Source organism: Toxorhynchites rutilus, unplaced genomic scaffold, assembly GCF_029784135.1.
Source record: "Toxorhynchites rutilus septentrionalis strain SRP unplaced genomic scaffold, ASM2978413v1 HiC_scaffold_10, whole genome shotgun sequence".
Classification (NCBI taxonomy): domain Eukaryota; kingdom Metazoa; phylum Arthropoda; class Insecta; order Diptera; family Culicidae; genus Toxorhynchites; species Toxorhynchites rutilus.
The window spans coordinates 165,187-186,726 of record NW_026599652.1 but is presented as its reverse complement, the minus strand read 5'-3'; the positions used below and the strand labels follow the sequence as shown (position 1 = coordinate 186,726).

At 37.9% G+C, this 21,540-nt stretch overlaps 1 protein-coding gene across 1 annotated transcript in view; it reads left to right on the top strand.

Annotated features, from left to right (window-relative positions):
* LOC129781445 (uncharacterized) overlaps positions 1-21,540 on the top strand; it is a 324,032-nt gene that overhangs the window by 150,059 nt on the left and 152,433 nt on the right. The window contains exon 13 of the mRNA XM_055789175.1: positions 14,085-14,236. Coding sequence (XP_055645150.1) covers positions 14,212-14,236 — 25 coding nt within the window. The 5' untranslated portion in view covers positions 14,085-14,211. The remainder of the gene's footprint in view (positions 1-14,084; positions 14,237-21,540) is intronic.

Sequence of the window (21,540 nt, the reverse complement as noted above, 5' to 3'; positions counted from 1 at the left end):
CCGAGGTGGTGAAAAACCACTAAAAACGATCGAACCGGTATATAACAAGGCAATAAAGATAGCCATTGGTGCCTTCGTTACAAGTCCTACCCTCGCTGTTATGGCAGAGAGTGGGCAACTACCATTTGATCGACTCGTTACGAAGATTGTAACAAATAGAGCTATTCGTTACCTTTCAATTCCTGACCGTGACCATGATGTTACATTAATATCTCGGGCAAAGGACCAATTCAAAGAACACACGAATTAGAATCTTCCCGATATATGTGTACATTTGACGGTCATGGAAAGGAATTGGAATGTAAAACCGCCGAATGTTAACCTTGATTTACTCAAGGAAGTTCGTGCAGAAGATCTCCCATCAAAAGTGAAGGCCTGTTTCAATCACCTCGTAGTAACAAAATTCCAGTTTGAACATCAAGTACACTAAGCACTGATGGTGTCGGTTGCGGTATTTTTGAAAACCGATATACTGGTAGTTTCTCGCTTCCTCCACAATGCACTATTTTTAGCGCAGAAGCATTTTCGCTTCTAATCGCTACCCAAGAGTGCACACATGATTCTCTTCCTATTGTTCTGTTTTATGATCCCGCGAGCTGTCTCCGGGCTCTTCGAAAAGGTAAAAACCTTCACCCATGGATCATTGCAATAGAAGAAGCTGCCTCAGATAAAAATATTACCTTCTGTTGGATTTCCGGTGATACCGGAATTCCTGGAAATATTGTCGCCGACAAATTAGCCGGTAGGGGCAGAATTCAAGAACCCCCTAATGTACCCATTCATCGCTCCGATGCGAAACTTTGGGTAAAACAGCAGATCCACCAAAGTTGGAACATAGCCTGGAGAAACAACAGACCAACTTTTCTTCAAAAAATTAAAAATACCACTCTTCCATGGCATGACAGAAACAACAGTAAGGAAAGACGGCTTCTCACCCGTCTTCGAATCGGCCATACAAAGGTCACTCATACATATCTTTTTCAAAGAAATAAAGAAAAACCTCAATGCTCTTGCAACGAGGCTCCCATCTCTGTAAGTCACTTACTACTGGATTGTCAACATACGAAGGATGCTAGAATTAGGATTAATATTGGAAAAAACCTAAGGGACATATTGAGTAATGATGAAACAGGACTTTACAGGAAAATATAGAACATTTGAAACTAGAATAATAAAAATAGTAGAAAAGAAAATCGGAGACGATTGAATCGTTAGATTTAAAGTCTCCGTAAACAAAGGAAAATAAGAAGAAACATTGCAAATACATAGGGGGCGCTTTTGCTCCCACCGAAATGTTGCTTCGTGTAATTTCATATCAATGGCCGATCGTGTATTGTGAAAAAATGATCACAAGTGTAAGTGTAAATTTTGTGTTGTGGTGAAAATTACTTGATATGTGAAACGATTTATTTCAATTTTCATAAATAAAAAATCAAGCTGTTTTTCCGCTCGAGAACGGGTCGTTTGGTTAAGCGGCGAGAAAAATTGTAGAAGTGAAGAAATATTAGAAAAAGTGATTTCCCATATGCTCTACATATGGTATAGTGTAGGTGTTGTTTGTCCAATTAAAATTCGCATTGGGTTGAATTAAACACAAACTAAAAATTATAAAAGAAAATTACTTTTTCCGTTTCCAATATGTTTTCTCTATATTAAGGTTAAAGTGGAAGCTAGCCACAATGGCGCTCATTTCTTTCATGTCCCTCCCTCATCTCTCGCCCGAAAATCTATAATTTTGCGAAACAGTGTGAAGAAAATGATCGTTTTCGCACACTTCCCATCAAAACTCGAGCAAGTGCTCTGAAAGTTAAATTTTCATTTTCCAATCTTCGACCATGGTTTTGTTTGTTTGGTGAAATTCGTTATTTTTTCGACACTGATGCCAGACAACATCATCGAAACAGCTATAAAAACTACTCAATAAAATGTTATTCCTTAGTCATAGCGTTTCATGTCATGAAAATCAATAGAATAAAATTTTATTGATATCAATACAATTATTATTTTTACGTTTAATGGGTGTATAATGTAAGTTTAAGCAACTTTAACATTGGGTAAGAAAATTGTATTGCAGAGCTCGGAACACTGCCACGGCTGCCTATGCTTTCAAAAATAGTAAAGTATTACATTACATCAAAATGCCTCGGCCAACGAATATGTTCGAATATGCTCTCCAACGTGAATAGGTTCACAACAATACGATCAACGAAGGAAAATATTAAGGAATTCACCTCTATTCCGGATCCCGAACGGGTTGAAATTGGCAAAATAATGCATTTTGTAATCCGTTCGACTTCGATTAAGCACATTTATCAATCCGTTCGTCTTCGAATTATTTCGAAATTTGTTTATCATCATTGCAAGGATGCCAAATTTGCAGACAAGTTCGCAATTTTACTGATATTAAATTTTTATCGGAGACTCTATTCTGTTGCAGTCTACAGGGCTATCGTATTTCTTTTCTCTATGTCTTGACTCAATTCCCTGCAGTTTTTCAAACATCACTTTACTATTCTCACGATTACAAAGGTAGCTGGCAGGTATTTATACACATCAACATTTCATATTTTCGACGAAGACCTTCTGCTGGCATCTCTGGAGGTAATGATATTTACTAAATTCCTAAAGGGCACTGTTTAGATTTGGTGCGCTCTATCGCATTTGTGTACAAAAAGATCAATTCAAAAACAAAATTTGCAAATGAGAGTCCATCTGAGGAGGATATTCTAAAAAAAAATGTAAGATTGTCATTTGTTTCTTTCTTAAATGTAACAGCACTATTCGCATTTCCGCACATCGGGAAGAAAAGATAGCATTATATTAGATCCGCCATTATGAAGGTCAGCAAACTCAAATCAATGTGATATCTAATGGACAGACCAATCCACCAACATTGATTCCAAGTGCCCCAGCAAACTTGCAATGACAGCTTCACCAATGTAGAGCCCTCCGCCAAATCTATCAGCAGCTAACATCCCTTCAAATCCAATATTCGCACATACTTTGTCGAACCTAGCATACTACCCATACCTCTCGCCAATGCCATCAGCCGGTAGCATTCCAGCTTCGATAACTTCGAATGGGGCGATCCCGGACCAGCGCCAACACCTGTCAATCAAGGATCATCTAGTCAATCCACGATACCAAACAGTGCAAGCTCTCCAATGCCATCATCACCTGCGATTGGAGTGGGCGCGGAAACTTCACCATCAGCAGCTGCTTCATCAAATGTACCCTCGGGCACTGCCACTGCCATTACCGCTGTTGGAACACTTAAAGCACAACCTGCGACAGTTGCGGAGGCGGGCGCTGCCCGGCTAGAAGGTTTCCTAATATTGTGGTCGAGGAGCAAGAAAACCGTGACTGGTTGGACATTTTCTTTACCTTGTGTCGGGTGTGAATCCTGATGACCGTGGTACAGCGCGGACTCGATTATATACAGTTTTTGATTTCTGTTCACTGTATATAATCGAGTCAAATTTTTTTTTATTTGTTTTTTTTACATGTATTTTTCGATTTTTGAAAATAAAAGAGGAATTTGATTTTTGATTCATCCCCTTTAAGTCAGAAAACACCTTTCTCACACGAAAAAAAATAATTTTTCCAGATTGTCTTAGGAGGTGATAGACGATTATATTTAATGAAAAAAATACTCCTACGCATATTTTCGAATTTCAACAATGACAGAGTTATAGAACAGAGAAGAGATAGTTTTTTTTGTTTCGGACTCTGTTGCTTCAAACTGGCTCTACATTAAAAAGTACGCTAAGGAAGACAATTTTGATGATTTCATTTGCAAGATGAGAAAAATTAGTACAGGATTAGTAGTGGAACAACTCATTTAGTGGATGTTAATAACATTTTGGAAGTGAAAAACTTCAAAGTTAATAATTTTTAATGTGTTATTATTAATTTTATCCTAAAATTTTAAATTGAACTACATTGTTTTGCAACAATTAAATTGAAGTTCTTTAACCGCTCTACAATTCGTTCTTTGACGCCCAACTTCTATCTTTCATTATTTGGCTGCAATATCGTTCTAAACAATTCCTGGTGAAAATTCAAGCAATATCTTAAAAAATCCCGATTTTTACCCCACTGCACATGTAATAGCCACTTAAACTTCACCTTAACGCTGAAAGGCTCTCCTTTCCTTCTTGAAATAAGCTAGAAAATTTTTGTTTTTCCAAGCTGTATATAATCGAGTCCAAAATTGTATATAATCGAATCACATATAATCGAGTCCGACCTGTATATCTATACTCGTCTCCGGCAAGATGCTTAACGGTAGTTTTCGTAGGAGTGTTGCTCTATCTATATCAACTCGGCTGTTTCCGCAACAATAACACCGATCGGTTGGAAAAAGCTCGCAGAATTGTCGTTCAGCAGATCAACAATGCTTACGGAGTGAGACCAAATATCATTCCTCGGGCACGAATGGTTCCTCCCAGGCCGGTTGCTGCGGATGTGGCAGTTAATTATCTTTAAGCGGCACAAAACCCGGTTCCAGCACCTCCAGCTGAGTAACCTCCTGTGGCCGCTTACCTCTTTAAAAATCAATGAGAAAAATTATAAATTGAAATCTATATAATTTTACAAGGTTTTACCTTTAATTCGAATGTAGACGAATGCACAATAAATAATTTGCTGCAGAAACTATAACTTTTAAAACCATTTGCCGTTTTGACGTGGGACTACGTATAACCGGAATATATGGAGGGTAAAATGAAAACCTAAACACAGAACATGCAGGAAAAAATGAAAGATTTCGAATGCTTATAGCTCGAACATTTCTTACTGGATAGGAGAGATGTTTGCATCACTTGATAGGGAATATTTCTACGCATCTATCGCAACTAACAAAATGTTGTTTTTCATTAGATAAACAATTGAATAACTGTAAAATATTAGGCGTTATCTAAACGCCCTAACTGCATCGTTCTGATTGGCCCGATTTACGGTTTCCCTAACACAGCCATCAAAACCAAGCAGCTTTGGGGAAATCGGCATTGCAAATACATGAAAGTAGGGGGACTTTTGTTCTCATCGAAAAATGTTCCCTAACACAGACTTTAAAACCAAGCATGAAGTGTAGATATTGAAAAGAATTGGTCCCAAGATGGATCCTTGAGGAACACCTGCATTCACAATGAATTTCTCTGATGAAATATTGTTTATAGAAACATTGAACGCTCTATCAGAAAGATAATTTTTTATAATTTTTATCAAGTATGTAGGAAAACCAAAGTTCTGAAGCTTGTAAATGAGACCATTATGCCAAACATTATCAAATGCTTTTTCAACATCAAGAAGTGCCATGGCAGATGATTTTGAAACTGACTTGTTTCGTCTGATTATATTGTATACTCTACGAAGCTGGTGAATTGTAGAGTGACCTTTTCGGAATCCAAACTGCTCATCCAAAAATATATTGTGCTCATCTGCAAAAGCAAGAATGCGCGTTAATATAATTTTTTCGAATACTTTCGAAAATGCTGGGAGAAGGCTAATTGGTCGATAGCTCTTTGAAGAAGAAGGATCTCTTCCGGGTTTTAGTATCGGGATCACTTTTGCCAACTTCCAACTCGAGGAGAAGTAGCCAAGTGATAGACATCTGTTGAAGACAGAAGTCATAATTTCATATAAGTTGTTACTAAGATGTTTCAACTCAATGTTAAATATACTGTCGAAGCCGGGGGCCTTCATATTCTTCAACGAGCGTATAACCGAGATAACCTCTGCAGTCGAGATGATTTCACTCTCTTGAGGTACAGAATGGATATTGTCAATAGCCCTTACAGTATCATTCGCCGAAGCTTCAAATGGACTTGTAATGTTCTGGCCAAGATTGTGTGAACTAGCGAAATGGTTGCCAATTGCATTAGCCTTTTCGGCAGGTGTTATCGATCGTTCTGAATTGTCAGGTTGAAGAAGAGGAGGAATAGGATTAGACTTGGTCTTGAGAATTTTAGCGAGCCTCCAAAAAGGCTTGGAGTTATTCGGAAGTTTACTAATATCTTTTGCGAATTTTTTGTTACGGAGATCAATCATTCTGGCCTGGATAACCTTGGTTAACTGATTATACTGTCGTTTCCTCTCTCGAATACCAGTACGTTGGTACTGCCTTCGATAGAGGTTCCGAAGCCTAATCAAATGTTTAGTAATGGAATCAATTTGAACAGTCACTCACCTGAATCGTTTCTGGGATGTGGTTTTGGCGAGCCTGAATAACTGCAGTTTGAATAGAGCTGACTGTTGCTTCGATATCTTCGGGAGATTCAAGAGGCTGATTGAGATCAATGTTGTTGTCAATAAGCTGCTGGAATTCCACCCAATTCGCACGATGATGGTCCCGTCTACATTGTGGCCTCCTGACTACGACATTCACTCCCAATTCAACCATCACTGGTAAGTGATCCGAACTCAACTCGTTAAGGGCAATAGGATCACCGATGTGGCGATCCATGTTGGTAACGAAGAAATCAATTATGGAATGTACTCCAGAACGAGAAATGCGAGTGGGGGTCGCTGGACTAAGAATCCTGTAGCGCCCACACTGTAGATCATCATTTAGAGTCACTCCATATTGATTCCTCCTTTGGTTTCCCCAGGACTGATGTCGAGCATTAATGTCCCCGCCGATGACGTATTTCGACTGCCTTCGTGTTAGCTTGATGATATCGTTTTTAAGAAGCAACGCTGAGCCATCTCTGATTGACGTCTGTTTGGGATAGTAGACCGCAATCACGATAATAGACCCAATCGATGTTGTGATTTCCGCCCCAATAGCTTCGATGATGTTGAGTTTCAGACACGGCAAAAGTCGATATCTGATGTTATTTCTGATGGCTAAGGCAACACCTCCTCCACCAGAACCAGCACGATCCATTCTCAATAGACGATAATTCGGGACTCGAATATTAATATTCGGTTTAAGATGCGTCTCAGTAACGATAGCTACGTCGATGCTGTTTGTCACCAGGAAGTCAGTGAACTCGATAAGCTTACTCTTAAGAGAGCAGGCATTCCAATTAATTAGCCTTAGAGATGACCGATCCATGGTTATAATAAAAATGTAGCATAACTTGTACTTGTTCCTGTTGGTTGCGACAACTTCTAGTCTGTCGATCTAGTTCAAGAACAGGGTTGCAAGTTCTTGCATGCTATAAAGCTCCTCAGTAGAAGAGGAATGAGGTGAAGGTTTTGGTGTAGGTGATAAACCAATAGCTGCAACCTTACTATAGCTCGGTTGCTCCTTTTTTGGCTTTTCGCTAGAAGAGGCCGTTTGGGGGCGACCTGTAGGAAGTGGAAGAGGAGGAAGAACAGGAATCGTGCGAGAAACCATTGGAGGGAACTCTTTGTCAGTAAATTCTGGAACCTTCTTCCTATTCTGTGTTTTATCAGTAGCTTGCTTCCAGATACGTTTAAAATCCGCACGTTTTGTGCAGCTACTGCTGGTGGCTTGGTGACTTTCGCCACAGTTAACGCATTTGCGAGGTTCTTTTTCTGGAAGGCTGCAAGTGCTTGTTAGGTGGTCAGCAGCACACTTGCCACAACGAGTTTTCATGTGACAGTTTCTTGTTCCGTGTCCGAAACCAAGGCAATTTGAACATTGCGTTACATCCCGATGTTGAGGTTTGTATCGGTCCCATTGTACCGAGATGTTGAAGATCTCACTGATTTCTCTTATGCGAGTTATGTTGGCTGATCCTTTCTTGAAGTGGATCAGGTACAAAACATTGGAATACCCATTGTCTGGCGTTTTATGCCTAGTCATCCGATATACAGCTAACGGCTGAATATTGTATGATTGTTCCAGATCTTTTTTAATATCCTCCAACTATTGAGTTGGAGGATATTAAAAAAGATCTGGAACAATCATACAATATTCAGCCGTTAGCTGTATATCGGATGACTAGGCATAAGCAGGAAGACCTCGCAACACCACCTTAAATGGTTTTTCAGACGGCGTATCGTGAGTGTAAAACTCATGATTTTTTGATTTCAGGTATGATCCAATTATTTTATATTGCTCCAGGTTGGGACTAGTGATTTTAATCCCGATGCTGCATATTTTAAAAACTGGCTGCAATTTCAGCGCCAGCAGTTCAGACCTCAAAGTTCCTATATCTCTCGATGTTGTAAAATAAGGTGGTACTTTCACCTTTTTCTCTACATTTACTTTCTCGGTAGTTGGTTCCTCCTCGGTATGGCCATCCAATAAAGCATAGCGGTTTCTTTCTAATATTGGCTCCTTGCCGGTGTCCGATCGATGTCGTTTGTTGGTGCCATGTGGTATGCCTGGGTCGGTTGACCGGGTTTTCCCCATTGTTGTAGTCCTCAAGGGCAGACAGGTAGTTGATGAATCGCAGGTAGACAATCTGAAAAGAGAAATAAATAGCTTTTTAAAAATCAGGTAATGAATGGAGCTCCAAACACGTCCGTCTCTGTCGACGGTCGGAGTGGAATGATAAAAGTTTGCCTCAGCGAGATCCACTGTTTATACTCTAGGCAAGTGTTCCCCTTCAATCTTTTTCTTTTCCTCTGTTCGCGGAGACTTTAAATCCTACGATTTCCCCTTCAATGCTCGTTATTGACAGCTCTGTTCTGGAAAGCACGCAAATGGACAGCACAAATGTAAGGAAAAATGAAAACGCTTAAAGTTTTCATGAATTTTAACCATTTACAAACCAGGAGATTCCAATGTATAGCATATTAAACAAATCTTAGGGAATTTCCGATTCGTTTAGTATGTAAATCGCCAAAATCTGTTCGCGGCAAAAATAGTTATTAACATTAACTTTATTTCATAAAAACGTGACCTGTTTTCTGATTTGGCACCCTTAATGAAAGACGTAGTTCTACGTCAAAACGGCATGTAACGCTTTAGATAATTAATTTTTAAATGCTGATAAAAAATATCAGCCAAATCGGTCGAGTAGATCCTGATATATTGATACCACCAATTGAAAAACATGGTTTTGAGAAAAACGCGTTTGAAAATTCGTACAGCAATACTCTGTAACTCCTTCTATTCTCCTTCCTCCTTCTATAAGACCAGGTGATGACCTTGCAGCTTTATGTCATTGTAAACAAACAATGCTTCAATTTATATTCTACTGTGTAGATATTGGTGACTAGTGATCCCCGATACAGAAATCAATTATTAATCGAACGAATACGGTGCAACTATCGCAATAAACGAAGCCTGAGACGAGACATGACAATAGGGGGCCGATTCCGGACCACCACTTCTGTCAAACTCGGACCACTTGCAACTCGCCTTCTGATTGGCTAATGAGTAAAATAATTAACAAAGATAAATATGTTGCCAAATATATTCAAAATTGAATAATTGTTGCATTCACATTTCAATTTAGCGATAATTTCTATAATGGATTTTTTTTTGTATATTTTCGTTTCTATTACGTCCGGTGTTCCCGAAGAGAAGGAAACATTGCATCGGAATTTCCACCCTACATCTTTTCGGGATTATTTTGCCATCTAGCATAGCATAATAGCAGCGACCTAACAGAGAAGAGCATTCAATTATTTTCCAACCGTAAAGCAGTTAGCAATATAATTATAATCTAATAACAAATAACAACCAACGCAGCAGAAAAGTATTTAAAATCATATTGGAACTTGAATAAACCATACATACCTACAGAAAAAAAACCTGAATAAACGCTATGTTATTATTTGGGAATGTATGATTTTATCAATATTTCAGTACTGTTAGTATTTGAACGATATCAAAGTTAAATTATAAGGCCTTATTTCCGTATACACTCCACGGTAAAAACGAATTGAAGTTTATCCGCGATGACAGAGATACGGTATCGATATCTGGAAACGAAATAAGCTTTTAACAAGTCTTACTACTCGGCCCGAAGGCACTTTTAAATTGTTAAAACCTGAATGAAAATTTTTACTTGGCGTTATTTATTTACTTGAAGAACGTCTTTCTTACCCTAACTTGACCTGTTTTCTATACACTTTGCGATATTCTCACTAAAACTACTCATTATAATATAAAATTATCTTCAGATACAATTTTTGTACGAGATTATTTTACCAAATGAAGAAAGCAAAGTTTTCCATTCACAATCAACACTAATATGATACGGAGAAGTTAATTTTCATTCATAATTTCTATTTGAAGAGTGTTCATTCTACCTGAAAACCCATCATTTTCTCTAACTCGTAAAACGAAATTTCATGGCGTGTCGTCCATTCCGTTTTCATCTTGAAGTGTAAACGGTAAGGCCCGTAATATCTTGATAAATAAAATGAACTTTGAATTTAATTCATATATGTCAACATATCATACACCTACTATCAAATCTACGTTTTCTAGTTTTCTTTATCTCTTCACATTTTATTTTTTGGATACCAAAATAACAGGAAAATACTTATTGTTTAAAATATGTGATATTCGGTCGGAAGATTAATACAAAAAAAATTATGCAACTCAGAAAATACATGATACGAAGAACACATGTTTTTCATGGGAAAATAATCTTCCGAAATTTTATAATATTTGGCAACCTTCACATCTCGCTTCCCTGTTATCTAGCACTTGGTCGAAGAAAATGCAGAAAGAAGAGTAAGAAGCCAGTTGTCACGTCTTGTCTTAAGGCCCATTTATACGTTGCTAGTAGCTGGCTTCACAATGAGCAGCTACTGACCCGGTGAACTCGCTTGACAAATGGTTGACTCGCCTTGTCCGTTCACACAATGTGAGCTGCTGGCAAGAAACTAGATACTACGGCACAGGTTTTCCAGAGATGCCAGGCGGTTTTTCAAATGTCCATCAAATCGTCAGAAACAGCAATCAGATCCGAATTTGTCAGATGATTGATCCGAAATCGACTTCTTTATTGGCAGTTTTCGTCTTAGATTTTCAGTTGAATTTATCATTACACAATTTTATCGCTAAACACACACTGGCCGTGTTTAAAAATACTTTGTGCTGAATTTCTTTGAACTGAAGGTACTATCCGGAAAAAGCAGAAAGAAAAAAGGATTCGGTCCAGGAATTGGATGCAAAAAAAAGGAGCAACAAATACAATATTGAAGTAACTCTACGATGATGATCCCCGAGAGTACAGAGCAGTGTTGAGAATAACACCTGAAAAAGTGAAAAAACTGTTGGATTTAATTGCTCCACAAATACAACGCAAGATACACTCATGAGGGATGCTATACCTACATAAGTGAAACTAGAAATGTTGTACCTTTCTTCTGGAATATCGTTCAGATTATTGTCGATATTTTTTTAGAATCTCGAAAGCATCCATAGCTAAAATAATTCCGAAAGTATGTAGTGCTACAAATGGCAGTCTAAAAGATTTTTCAAATTTTGAATTATTTCGCCTTGACAGCAGCTTCGTGTACCAATTTGTGAAATGAAAATGATAGTAGATTTGCAGGAGGAATAAATACGCCTCAAAAACTAAAATAATGAATGAAAATCTACTTTTTTAAATGGAATATGTATTCTGTTTTTTAGAACAATACTTTTTTTGGAAGTTGTGAGTGAATTTCGAATGAAAATTGTGCCCGATAATGATTTTATATTTAGAATCCCAAGAAAACTATCTCAAAAAGAAAACGTGCCCCACCAGCGTGCAAAACAAAATAAAATGAGTAAAAAAACTTTTTAAGTTAAACGGTTTATTTGTGATTAAACATAATAATGTACTAAAAGCTAGAGAAAATAATTAGGCAAGTTGCAGTTAGTAGTTATCACACCTCTCCTTCATTAGTCTAGGGCATTGATAAGACTAAAATAAAATAGTGGGACATATGATGAAATCACTAATTGTGGATAATGAAAATGAATGGATTTTATAATTTAAAAAGTTTTTGTTTACTCATTTTATTTTCTAGTTTTTAGTACATTATCTGTTTCATTAGAATATTTCTCTACAATAAAGGCATTGTACTGTATTCTATCAGTCAAAAAATTTCATTTGATACCGATATTGAGTAGATTGCAGAAAATACATAGTGTGTTCTCCAAGTCAAGTTCGTTGGTTTGATACACATATCTCAATCAACCTTTTTTTTGAGATGATATGGAATCAGCGATTTTGAGCGGAGGCCAAATTGGATTTTTCAAGATAAGCAGTTTTAAAATGACAGCAGTTCCTATCCGGTCAGTTCCTATTGGTCAAATTTCTATTACTGTGGGACAATCCTACAGACATACATACATACATACGAACAGTTCAAGCTAAATAAAACCGTTTAATAAAGTATATTGCTATTTTGTGATTGCGGCCATCTTGGATTTTAATTTTTCATGATCTACTGTGATCTACTATTCAAGCCCTTTCATTTGATACCCATATTAATGGTGTTTTGACATAATATGTAGTCCGCCATTTGGTAGAATTTTGATGGATTTGCATTTTTCACAAATAACCGTGTTCTGCTAGTCAATCCCTTTCATTTGATACCCATTGTTACGGGGGTTTCGGAGGTTCTATTCAGCACGCGTTTTTATCAATGTATAGCGAGCTCAAAGCTGTATTTATTAAGAGAAACAATAATTAAACAAGAACTTTACATTATTAGGTTTTACCTACATTTGATCTCCTCGTTTTAAATTCAAAGCACGACAGGATGATTCAATTATTTAACAATTTGGGAATTCAACTTTATTTTGGGTTCTATCTCTACTCCTTTTTTGTGATTAGCAAAGAATGTGTGGTACGAGAGAAGTTTTCAGAATGACAGTGATGACAGCTAGCTGTCAATGATTGTCTGGGTGCGTCATGGAGTGGCACCGTCCGGATGCGCAGGTTCAGATCAAGTCATCAGTGGCGTAGTTTGCTTCCCCCCAACACCCATATTAATGAAGTTTTGGGAAACTATGTAGTCCGCCATTTAGTAGTGGCAGCCATCTTGGATTTGCATTTTTCTTAAATAACTGTATTCTGCTAGTCAAGCCCTTTCATTTGATACCCATATTGATGGGGTTTTGGAAAACCCACATTGATGAGGTTTTGAGGAAGAAAGGGATCCGCCATTTTGTAGCGGCCTCTATCTTGGATTTACAAGATAATGAAATACGCAGTTTTGTAATGACTACAGAGATAAAGGTGTGTTCCAAATTTCAGATCAATCGGTCAACAAGAAGGGGGTCAAATTTCTACTAATGTGGGACATGTTACAAACATACAAACAGATTACAGGGCAAGCTAAATAAAACCGTTTAATAACAACGATTCCGCTTAGAAACTATGAGGGTTTTATTTGTTTTTTCAATAATTTTCAAGTCTATAATAATCTTCGCATATTTTCAAATATCTTAAAAATAGAGACATGTAAAGACAATGTAAAGATTTGGCATCCCTGATTCGAGCGCTAAATTCTGTTTTTGACGTTTTGAGGGATGCGAGTGCGAGTAAATTCAAAAAAATTTGAAGTAGCTCGCACGCCGAATCACACATGACACTAACTGGCATGATGTGTTCACACGGTGTGAGTAGCTGTACTGCAGTAACTGACTAGACCGACTCGTATGCTTACTCGCACCGTCTGAACCCGGCTTTAGGTGATTACATCGTGTTGGCTCAACCGATCCGCTTCCGTTGCTACCTTCAAAATTTTTGTGTGCAGTCAGCCGATTGCAAAATTCCAGCCGTAAATTGCACTCAACCGAGGGCTGTGTGTTTTTGAAGTTATCCTTTGGCTTGTGTAGAGAAAAAGACTATACCTAAAAGTGTGTTTTTGTTTCCCGAGAATTCGCGTGAAGAAAAAATTGTGTCCGATCGGAAGTTCCCGTGTGTCCTTAGATTGACGACGCAGTTTGTGTGAGCATAACTCTGCAACGTGTCCGAAAAAGTTGTAGAAGTAAAACAAAACGTGTATGATTCTGTACGAAACCGACGGTGTGTAAACTAAATGTATGAGTACAAACAAACTGAAGTGTTTTGTCCAATCAATTTGCATTGTAATAGGTTATTGATAACAACTGTGATTAAATTATCTTAACTTTTTTTAATTAAATGAAGTAATTTTCCGGCTATGACTTTCATTAAATACTTTTTTACCCTCATGTATATTTTCAGGTGATTGCATCCAGAAATATACGATATCGCACAAAATTCAGCCATTCGAAATGACGTTCCTTCACAACAAACAGGCTCAAAACAAAAGAATTCTGATACTGGAAATACGTTGTCTAGCAATGAAAGCATGTCTGTTGTCGATGAATTGAAAGGTATGTACAATAGAACAATCATTTTTTTTATTCTTCTAATTTGTTGATTCGTATGTTGTAATTTAAAAACCAAAGATTGTTTAAAGCACTGGTTGGAAAACTTATGAAGCGATCGCCGTTGACGTATTCTATGACCAAAACCGCGTTCTCTCTCGACCTCTCCGTCATTGGTTCCGATCTAAAATTGATTGGATAACAACTCGACAAATATTTGGATTTTTGAAATATTTTGAGCGTATCAGTGGTGCAATGAGTGTGTTCTCTATGATCGGAAAAATTACCGACTGGACCATTTTTGGATCCAAATGCTATTGGATTACATCACGGGAACACCAAGCCAAACTGATGCTATTGGATTACATCACGGGAGCACCAAGCCAAACTGATGCTATTGGATTACATCACGGGAACACCAAGCCGAATGCGTAAATGGGTGCGAATATTACTTCGCTCGGACGCATTCATACGCAAACAATTTTTCATGACTGTTCCATGCGAAAGCAGAACAGAAACCGATGCGAGTGAAAGTACTCACGCCTTGCGTATGTCTGCTTTTCGCGTTGACGGTGGAATGGTGTCATCTGGATACGACATTAGTTTGTATGAGACCAGCTATTCTCTATCAGTCGCCCTTAAAGCAGTTTTAAATTGCTAAAATTTGTATGAAATTTTTTTCTTGGTGTTATTTACCTATTAGACGTACGTCGTTATGACCCTAATTTAAACGATTTTCAGATTTTTCAGATATTCTCACCAGAACATAACATTATAATATAAAATTATCTAGAGACACAATTTTTGCATGATATTTTTTCACTACTTGCAAGCAAAAGTGATTTTCATTTACATAGAGTACTAATTTTTTTTTGGGAAAATTAATTCTCATTCATAATTTTGATTTTAAAAGTGTGTTCATTTCTCCTGCAACCCCATATTGTCATGCCTACTCCTCCATTCCGTAATACGAAGCTCAATGCCCAAACACTCATGCAAGCGAGCAAAACAAATCACGGTTTCTTCATGTGCCTATATTTTGTGACCGTGTTCGGGAACACATTGCGATCACCAATCATCATCAATGAGCAAGATTGTTATGATTTCAATAGCTTGCTTTCAAAGCAATTTTTAAGCTTTTGAACCGATAAGTGACAATCATATAATTCGTTGACATTTTATCTCTTGGATGAAGTGATTATTATACCACTCCATCCAGCCGGTAAAGAGGTATTAACATTCAAAACCTTGCAGTCCAGCGTCACTCTCTCGTTTTAGAAACTTTGAACTAACACCCCGGTACAGAAATGAAAGACGTAGTCAAAACCAACATCTTCTATACAATTTTCGACTCTTTTGAGTTGTGTTGGAAAAGTTCTAGAAAGGGTAGTAAATCGACGCCTAAAAACCTTTTTAGAGTCTAATAAGCTGCTCGATCTAAGACAGTTCGCTTTTCGTGCGGGAAAATGCACAGAAGATCACCTCGAAGATCTACAGGCTATTGTACATGACGTTATTGAGAAAGATCACCACGCAGATGTGGCATCACTTTATCTAAGTAAAGCATTTGATCAGCATGGAGATATCCAGTATTGAAGAGTCTCTTCGACTGGGTGATCCGTGGAAGACTAGGTTTCTATGTGAAAAGTTTCCTAGAAAATAGAACTCAGAGTCATAGTCAACAACACAAAATCTTCATTGAAAATCCAAGAAAGGGGAATTCCCCAAGGCTCGGTTGTATCGCCAACCCTCTTCATAATTATTATGCAGTCCCTTTTTGCAAAAAATCCGGAAAATGTAAAAATTCTTGTCTATGCGACATTGTGCTACTACTAGCGACATTGTGCTAGTTTCAGTTAGCGTCACTGCATCAGCAACAAGAAAAACAGGAAGTGGGTTATATCTATGGTATAACCGCAAGGGTGACGTAGGACTATCGTTGATTTAGAGATCATTTGTTTGAATTTGAATCTGAATTCATTCTGAATGAATGAATATTTGGGGGACTTCGAAAACGAGAGTGTTACGTTGGATGCACAAGGTTTTATGCATCCAATATTGGATACGGAAATATTCTACTGATAGGGAAGAATAATCTTCAGAAGCTATTCTGTTAATTGCGATTGATTGAAAAATCACCAAACCAAATGTATTTGGTCACAGTGTTACATGGATAGAAAACATTAAAATAAACTCTTTCACTTGAATGTAATTTTAAATTCCCAGAGGAACTGGCAGATTATTTTCAGTAACGATTAGATATTACCACATTTTCCTCGATACTGGAAGCCCACCAGTGGTTTATGCTAACTCGATAACCATCTGTTAATAGCACTTGATTGAAACATATTTGGTCACAGTGTTACATAGATAGAAAACATTCAAATAAATTCTTTCACATGAATGTATTTTTAAATTCCCAGAGGAACTGGCAGATTATTTTCCGGATCTTTCTCGATGCTGAATGGCATCCAAACGGTAAGAATTCCGTGCGTGTATATGTGTGTGTAGCGGCTGCTTCGATGGTCACCTTCTCTTCTCCTGAAGGATCGGCTTCTCTGTGCTCCCTCACAGGTTCAAACAAACTGCCTGCGTTTCAGGGCAGATCTCGATCCTTCGCCGTCCAGCACCCTCAGCAACGATGTTGTCTTGTCGATGTCCTCACGAAAAATGAATGCGTCTCACCACCAGAATATCGCTTAAGTATGCTTTTTGTGCGTGATTGAATCGAGAGAAGGCATGGTTTACGATGGCAATTTGGAAGGCAAACTAGAGGGGAATGAACTCTCTGAGCTCGGAACTTTCGGCGACTGAGCAATAATCGATTGCGGGCGCATACAATATTGGATACGGAAATATTCTACTGATGGGGAAGAATAATCTTCAGAAGCTATTCTGTTAATTGCGATTGATTGAAAAATCACAAAACCAAATGTATTTGGTCACAGTGTTACATGGATAGAAAACATTCAAATAAACTCTTTCACATGAATGTATTTTTAAATTCCCAGAGGAATTGGCAGATTATTTTCAGTAACGATTAGATATTTCCACATTTTCCTCGATACTGGAAGCCCACCAGTGGTTAATGCTAACTCGATAACCATTTGTTAATAGCACTTGATTGAAACATACTTGGTCACAGTGTTACATGGATAGAAAACATTCAAATAAACTCTTTCACATGAATGTATTTTTAAATTCCCAGAGGAACTGGCAGATTATTTTCCGGATCTTTCTCGATGCTGAATGGCATCCAAACGGAAAGAATTCCGTGCGTGTATGTGTGTGTGTTTGTAGCGGCTGCTTCGAGATCTTCCCGGGGAACAGTTTGTGGCATTACTCTCCTCCTGATGGATTCCCTTCTGGCCTAAGGTGCACAAACGGGCTCTTAGAGACACCGTTCATTCGCGCTTTCATGATAAACGAAGAGCTTCACCACAACAGCGACAACATGCTCCAATCGCTGTTCAATTAGAACTAAGTGGATTTCCGAGCGGCGCTCGCTTATATACCGATTGGTGATTTCAATAGCCTGTTTTGAAAGCAATTTTAAGACTATTGAAACAAGTTTTTGGATCAGAAAGTAACAAGTATAGAACGCGTAGACATTTTATCTATCGAATGAAGTGTTTATCATACCATTTCGTTCAGTTGTTTAGGAGCTATTAACGCTCAAAATCTCGGTCTCCGGCGTAACGCTTTCGTTTTCGAAACTTTGATTTTACACCCCGGTATAGAAATGTAAGACGTAGTCCTACGTCAAAAGACTTCAGAAAGGGATTGATTCTGTTCAAAACGGGGCTGGTTTCGATATATCCCCGAAAAATCAAAACTTCTGCATATATGTTATCCCAAAGCTCACTTCAAAGTTTCCAACCCTAAAATTTTCGAAACCCAAATTCCCTCAGTCAAAACTCTCAAAATACTTGGAGTAACTTTTGATAAGAGACTGATTTTTAAACCACATGCTCAGATGGTCAAAAAAGATGCCCGCAATAGATTGAATCTATTGAAGGCGATTTCTGGCAATCTAGCTTTGGGACATAGGAAATCTCTTTTACGGATAATAAATGCTTGGTTAATACCAAAAATTCTCTATGGAGTAAGCATCTTCAGCCGAGGTGGTGAAAAACCACTAAAAGCGATCGAACCGGTATATAACAAGGCAATAAAGATAGCCATTGGTGCCTTCGTTACAAGTCCTACCCTCGCTGTTATGGCAGAGAGTGGGCAACTACCATTTGATCGACTCGTTACGAAGATTGTAACAAATAGAGCTATTCGTTACCTTTCAATTCCTGACCGTGACCATGATGTTACATTAATATCTCGGGCAAAGGACCAATTCAAAGAACACACGAATTAGAATCTTCCCGATATATGTGTACATTTGACGGTCATGGAAAGGAATTGGAATGTAAAACCGCCGAATGTTAACCTTGATTTACTCAAGGAAGTTCGTGCAGAAGATCTCCCATCAAAAGTGAAGGCCTGTTTTAATCACCTCGTAGTAACAAAATTCCAGTTTGAACATCAAGTACACTAAGCACTGATGGTGTCGGTTGCGGTATTTTTGAAAACCGATATACTGGTAGTTTCTCGCTTCCTCCACAATGCACTATTTTTAGCGCAGAAGCATTTTCGCTTCTAATCGCTACCCAAGAGTGCACACATGATTCTCTTCCTATTGTTCTGTTTTATGATCCCGCGAGCTGTCTCCGGGCTCTTCGAAAAGGTAAAAACCTTCACCCATGGATCATTGCAATAGAAGAAGCTGCCTCAGATAAAAATATTACCTTCTGTTGGATTCCCGGTGATACCGGAATTCCTGGAAATATTGTCGCCGACAAATTAGCCGGTAGGGGCAGAATTCAAGAACCCCCTAATGTACCCATTCCTCGCTCCGATGCGAAACTTTGGGTAAAACAGCAGATCCACCAAAGTTGGAACATAGCCTGGAGAAACAACAGACCAACTTTTCCTCAAAAAATTAAAAATACCACTCTTCCATGGCATGACAGAAACAACAGTAAGGAAAGACGGCTTCTCACCCGTCTTCGAATCGGCCATACAAAGGTCACTCATACATATCTTTTTCAAAGAAATAAAGAAAAACCTCAATGCTCTTGCAACGAGGCTCCCATCTCTGTAAGTCACTTACTACTGGATTGTCAACATACGAAGGATGCTAGAATTAGGATTAATATTGGAAAAAACCTAAGGGACATATTGAGTAATGATGACATTCAGGAGAATAACTTAATTGAATTTTTGAAAGAAACAGGACTTTACAGGAAAATATAGAACATTTGAAACTAGAATAATAAAAATAGTAGAAAAGAAAATCGGAGACGATTGAATCGTTAGATTTAAAGTCTCCGTAAACAAAGGAAAATAAGAAGAAACATTGCAAATACATAGGGGGCGCTTTTGCTCCCACCGAAATGTTGCTTCGTGTAATTTCATATCAATGGCCGATCGTGTATTGTGAAAAAATGATCACAAGTGTAAGTGTAAATTTTGTGTTGTGGTGAAAATTACTTATGTGAAATATGTGAAATATATGTGAAACGATTTATTTCAATTTTCATAAATAAAAAATCAAGCTGTTTTTCCGCTCGAGAACGGGTCGTTTGGTTAAGCGGCGAGAAAAATTGTAGAAGTGAAGAAATATTAGAAAAAGTGATTTCCCATATGCTCTACATATAGTATAGTGTAGGTGTTGTTAGTCCAATTAAAATTCGCATTGGGTTGAATTAAACACAAACTAAAAATTATAAAAGAAAATTACTTTTTCCGTTTCCAATATGTTTTCTCTATATTAAGGTTAAAGTGGAAGCTAGCCACAATGGCGCTCATTTCTTTCATGTCCCTCCCTCATCACTCGCCCGAAAATCTATAATTTTGCGAAACAGTGTGAAGAAAATGATCGTTTTCGCACACTTCCCATCAAAACTCGAGCAAGTGCTCTGAAAGTTAAATTTTCATTTTCCAATCTTCGACCATGGTTTTGTTTGTTTGGTGAAATTCGTTATTTTTTCGACACTGATGCCAGACAACATCATCGAAACAGCTATAAAAACTACTCAATAAAATGTTATTCCTTAGTCATAGCGTTTCATGCCATGAAAATCAATAGAATAAAATTTTATTGATATCAATACAATTATTATTTTTACGTTTAATGGGTGTATAATGTAAGTTTAAGCAACTTTAACATTGGGTAAGAAAATTGTATTGCAGAGCTCGGAACACTGCCACGGCTGCCTATGCTTTCAAAAATAGTAAAGTATTACATTACATCAAAATGCCTCGGCCAACGAATATGTTCGAATATGCTCTCCAACGTGAATAGGTTCACAACAATACGATCAACGAAGGAAAATATTAAGGAATTCACCTCTATTCCGGATCCCGAACGGGTTGAAATTGGCAAAATAATGCATTTTGTAACCCGTTCGACTTCGATTAAGCACATTTATCAATCCGTTCGTCTTCGAATTATTTCGAAATTTGTTTATCATCATTGCAAGGATGCCAAATTTGCAGACAAGTTCGCAATTTTACTGATATTAAATTTTTATCGGAGACTCTATTCTGTTGCAGTCTACAGGGCTATCGTATTTCTTTTCTATATGTCTTGACTCAATTCCCTGCAGTTTTTCAAACATCACTTTACTATTCTCATGATTACAAAGGTAGCTGGCAGGTATTTATACACATCAACATTTCATATTTTCGACGAAGACCTTCTGCTGGCATCTCTGGAGGTAATGATATTTACTAAATTCCTAAAGGGCACTGTTTAGATTTGGTGCGCTCTATCGCATTTGTGTACAAAAAGATCAATTCAAAAACAAAATTTGCAAATGAGAGTCCATCTGAGGAGGATATTCTAAAAAAAAATGTAAGATTGTCATTTGTTTCTTTCTTAAATGTAACAGCACTATTCGCATTTCCGCACATCGGGAAGAAAAGATAGCATTATATTAGATCCGCCATTATGAAGGTCAGCAAACTCAAATCAATGTGATATCTAATGGACAGACCAATCCACCAACATTGATTCCAAGTGCCCCAGCAAACTTGCAATGACAGCTTCACCAATGTAGAGCCCTCCGCCAAATCTATCAGCAGCTAACATCCCTCCAAATCCAATATTCGCACATACTTTGTCGAACCTAGCATACTACCCATACCTCTCGCCAATGCCATCAGCCGGTAGCATTCCAGCTTCGATAACTTCGAATGGGGCGATCCCGGACCAGCGCCAACACCTGTCAATCAAGGATCATCTAGTCAATCCA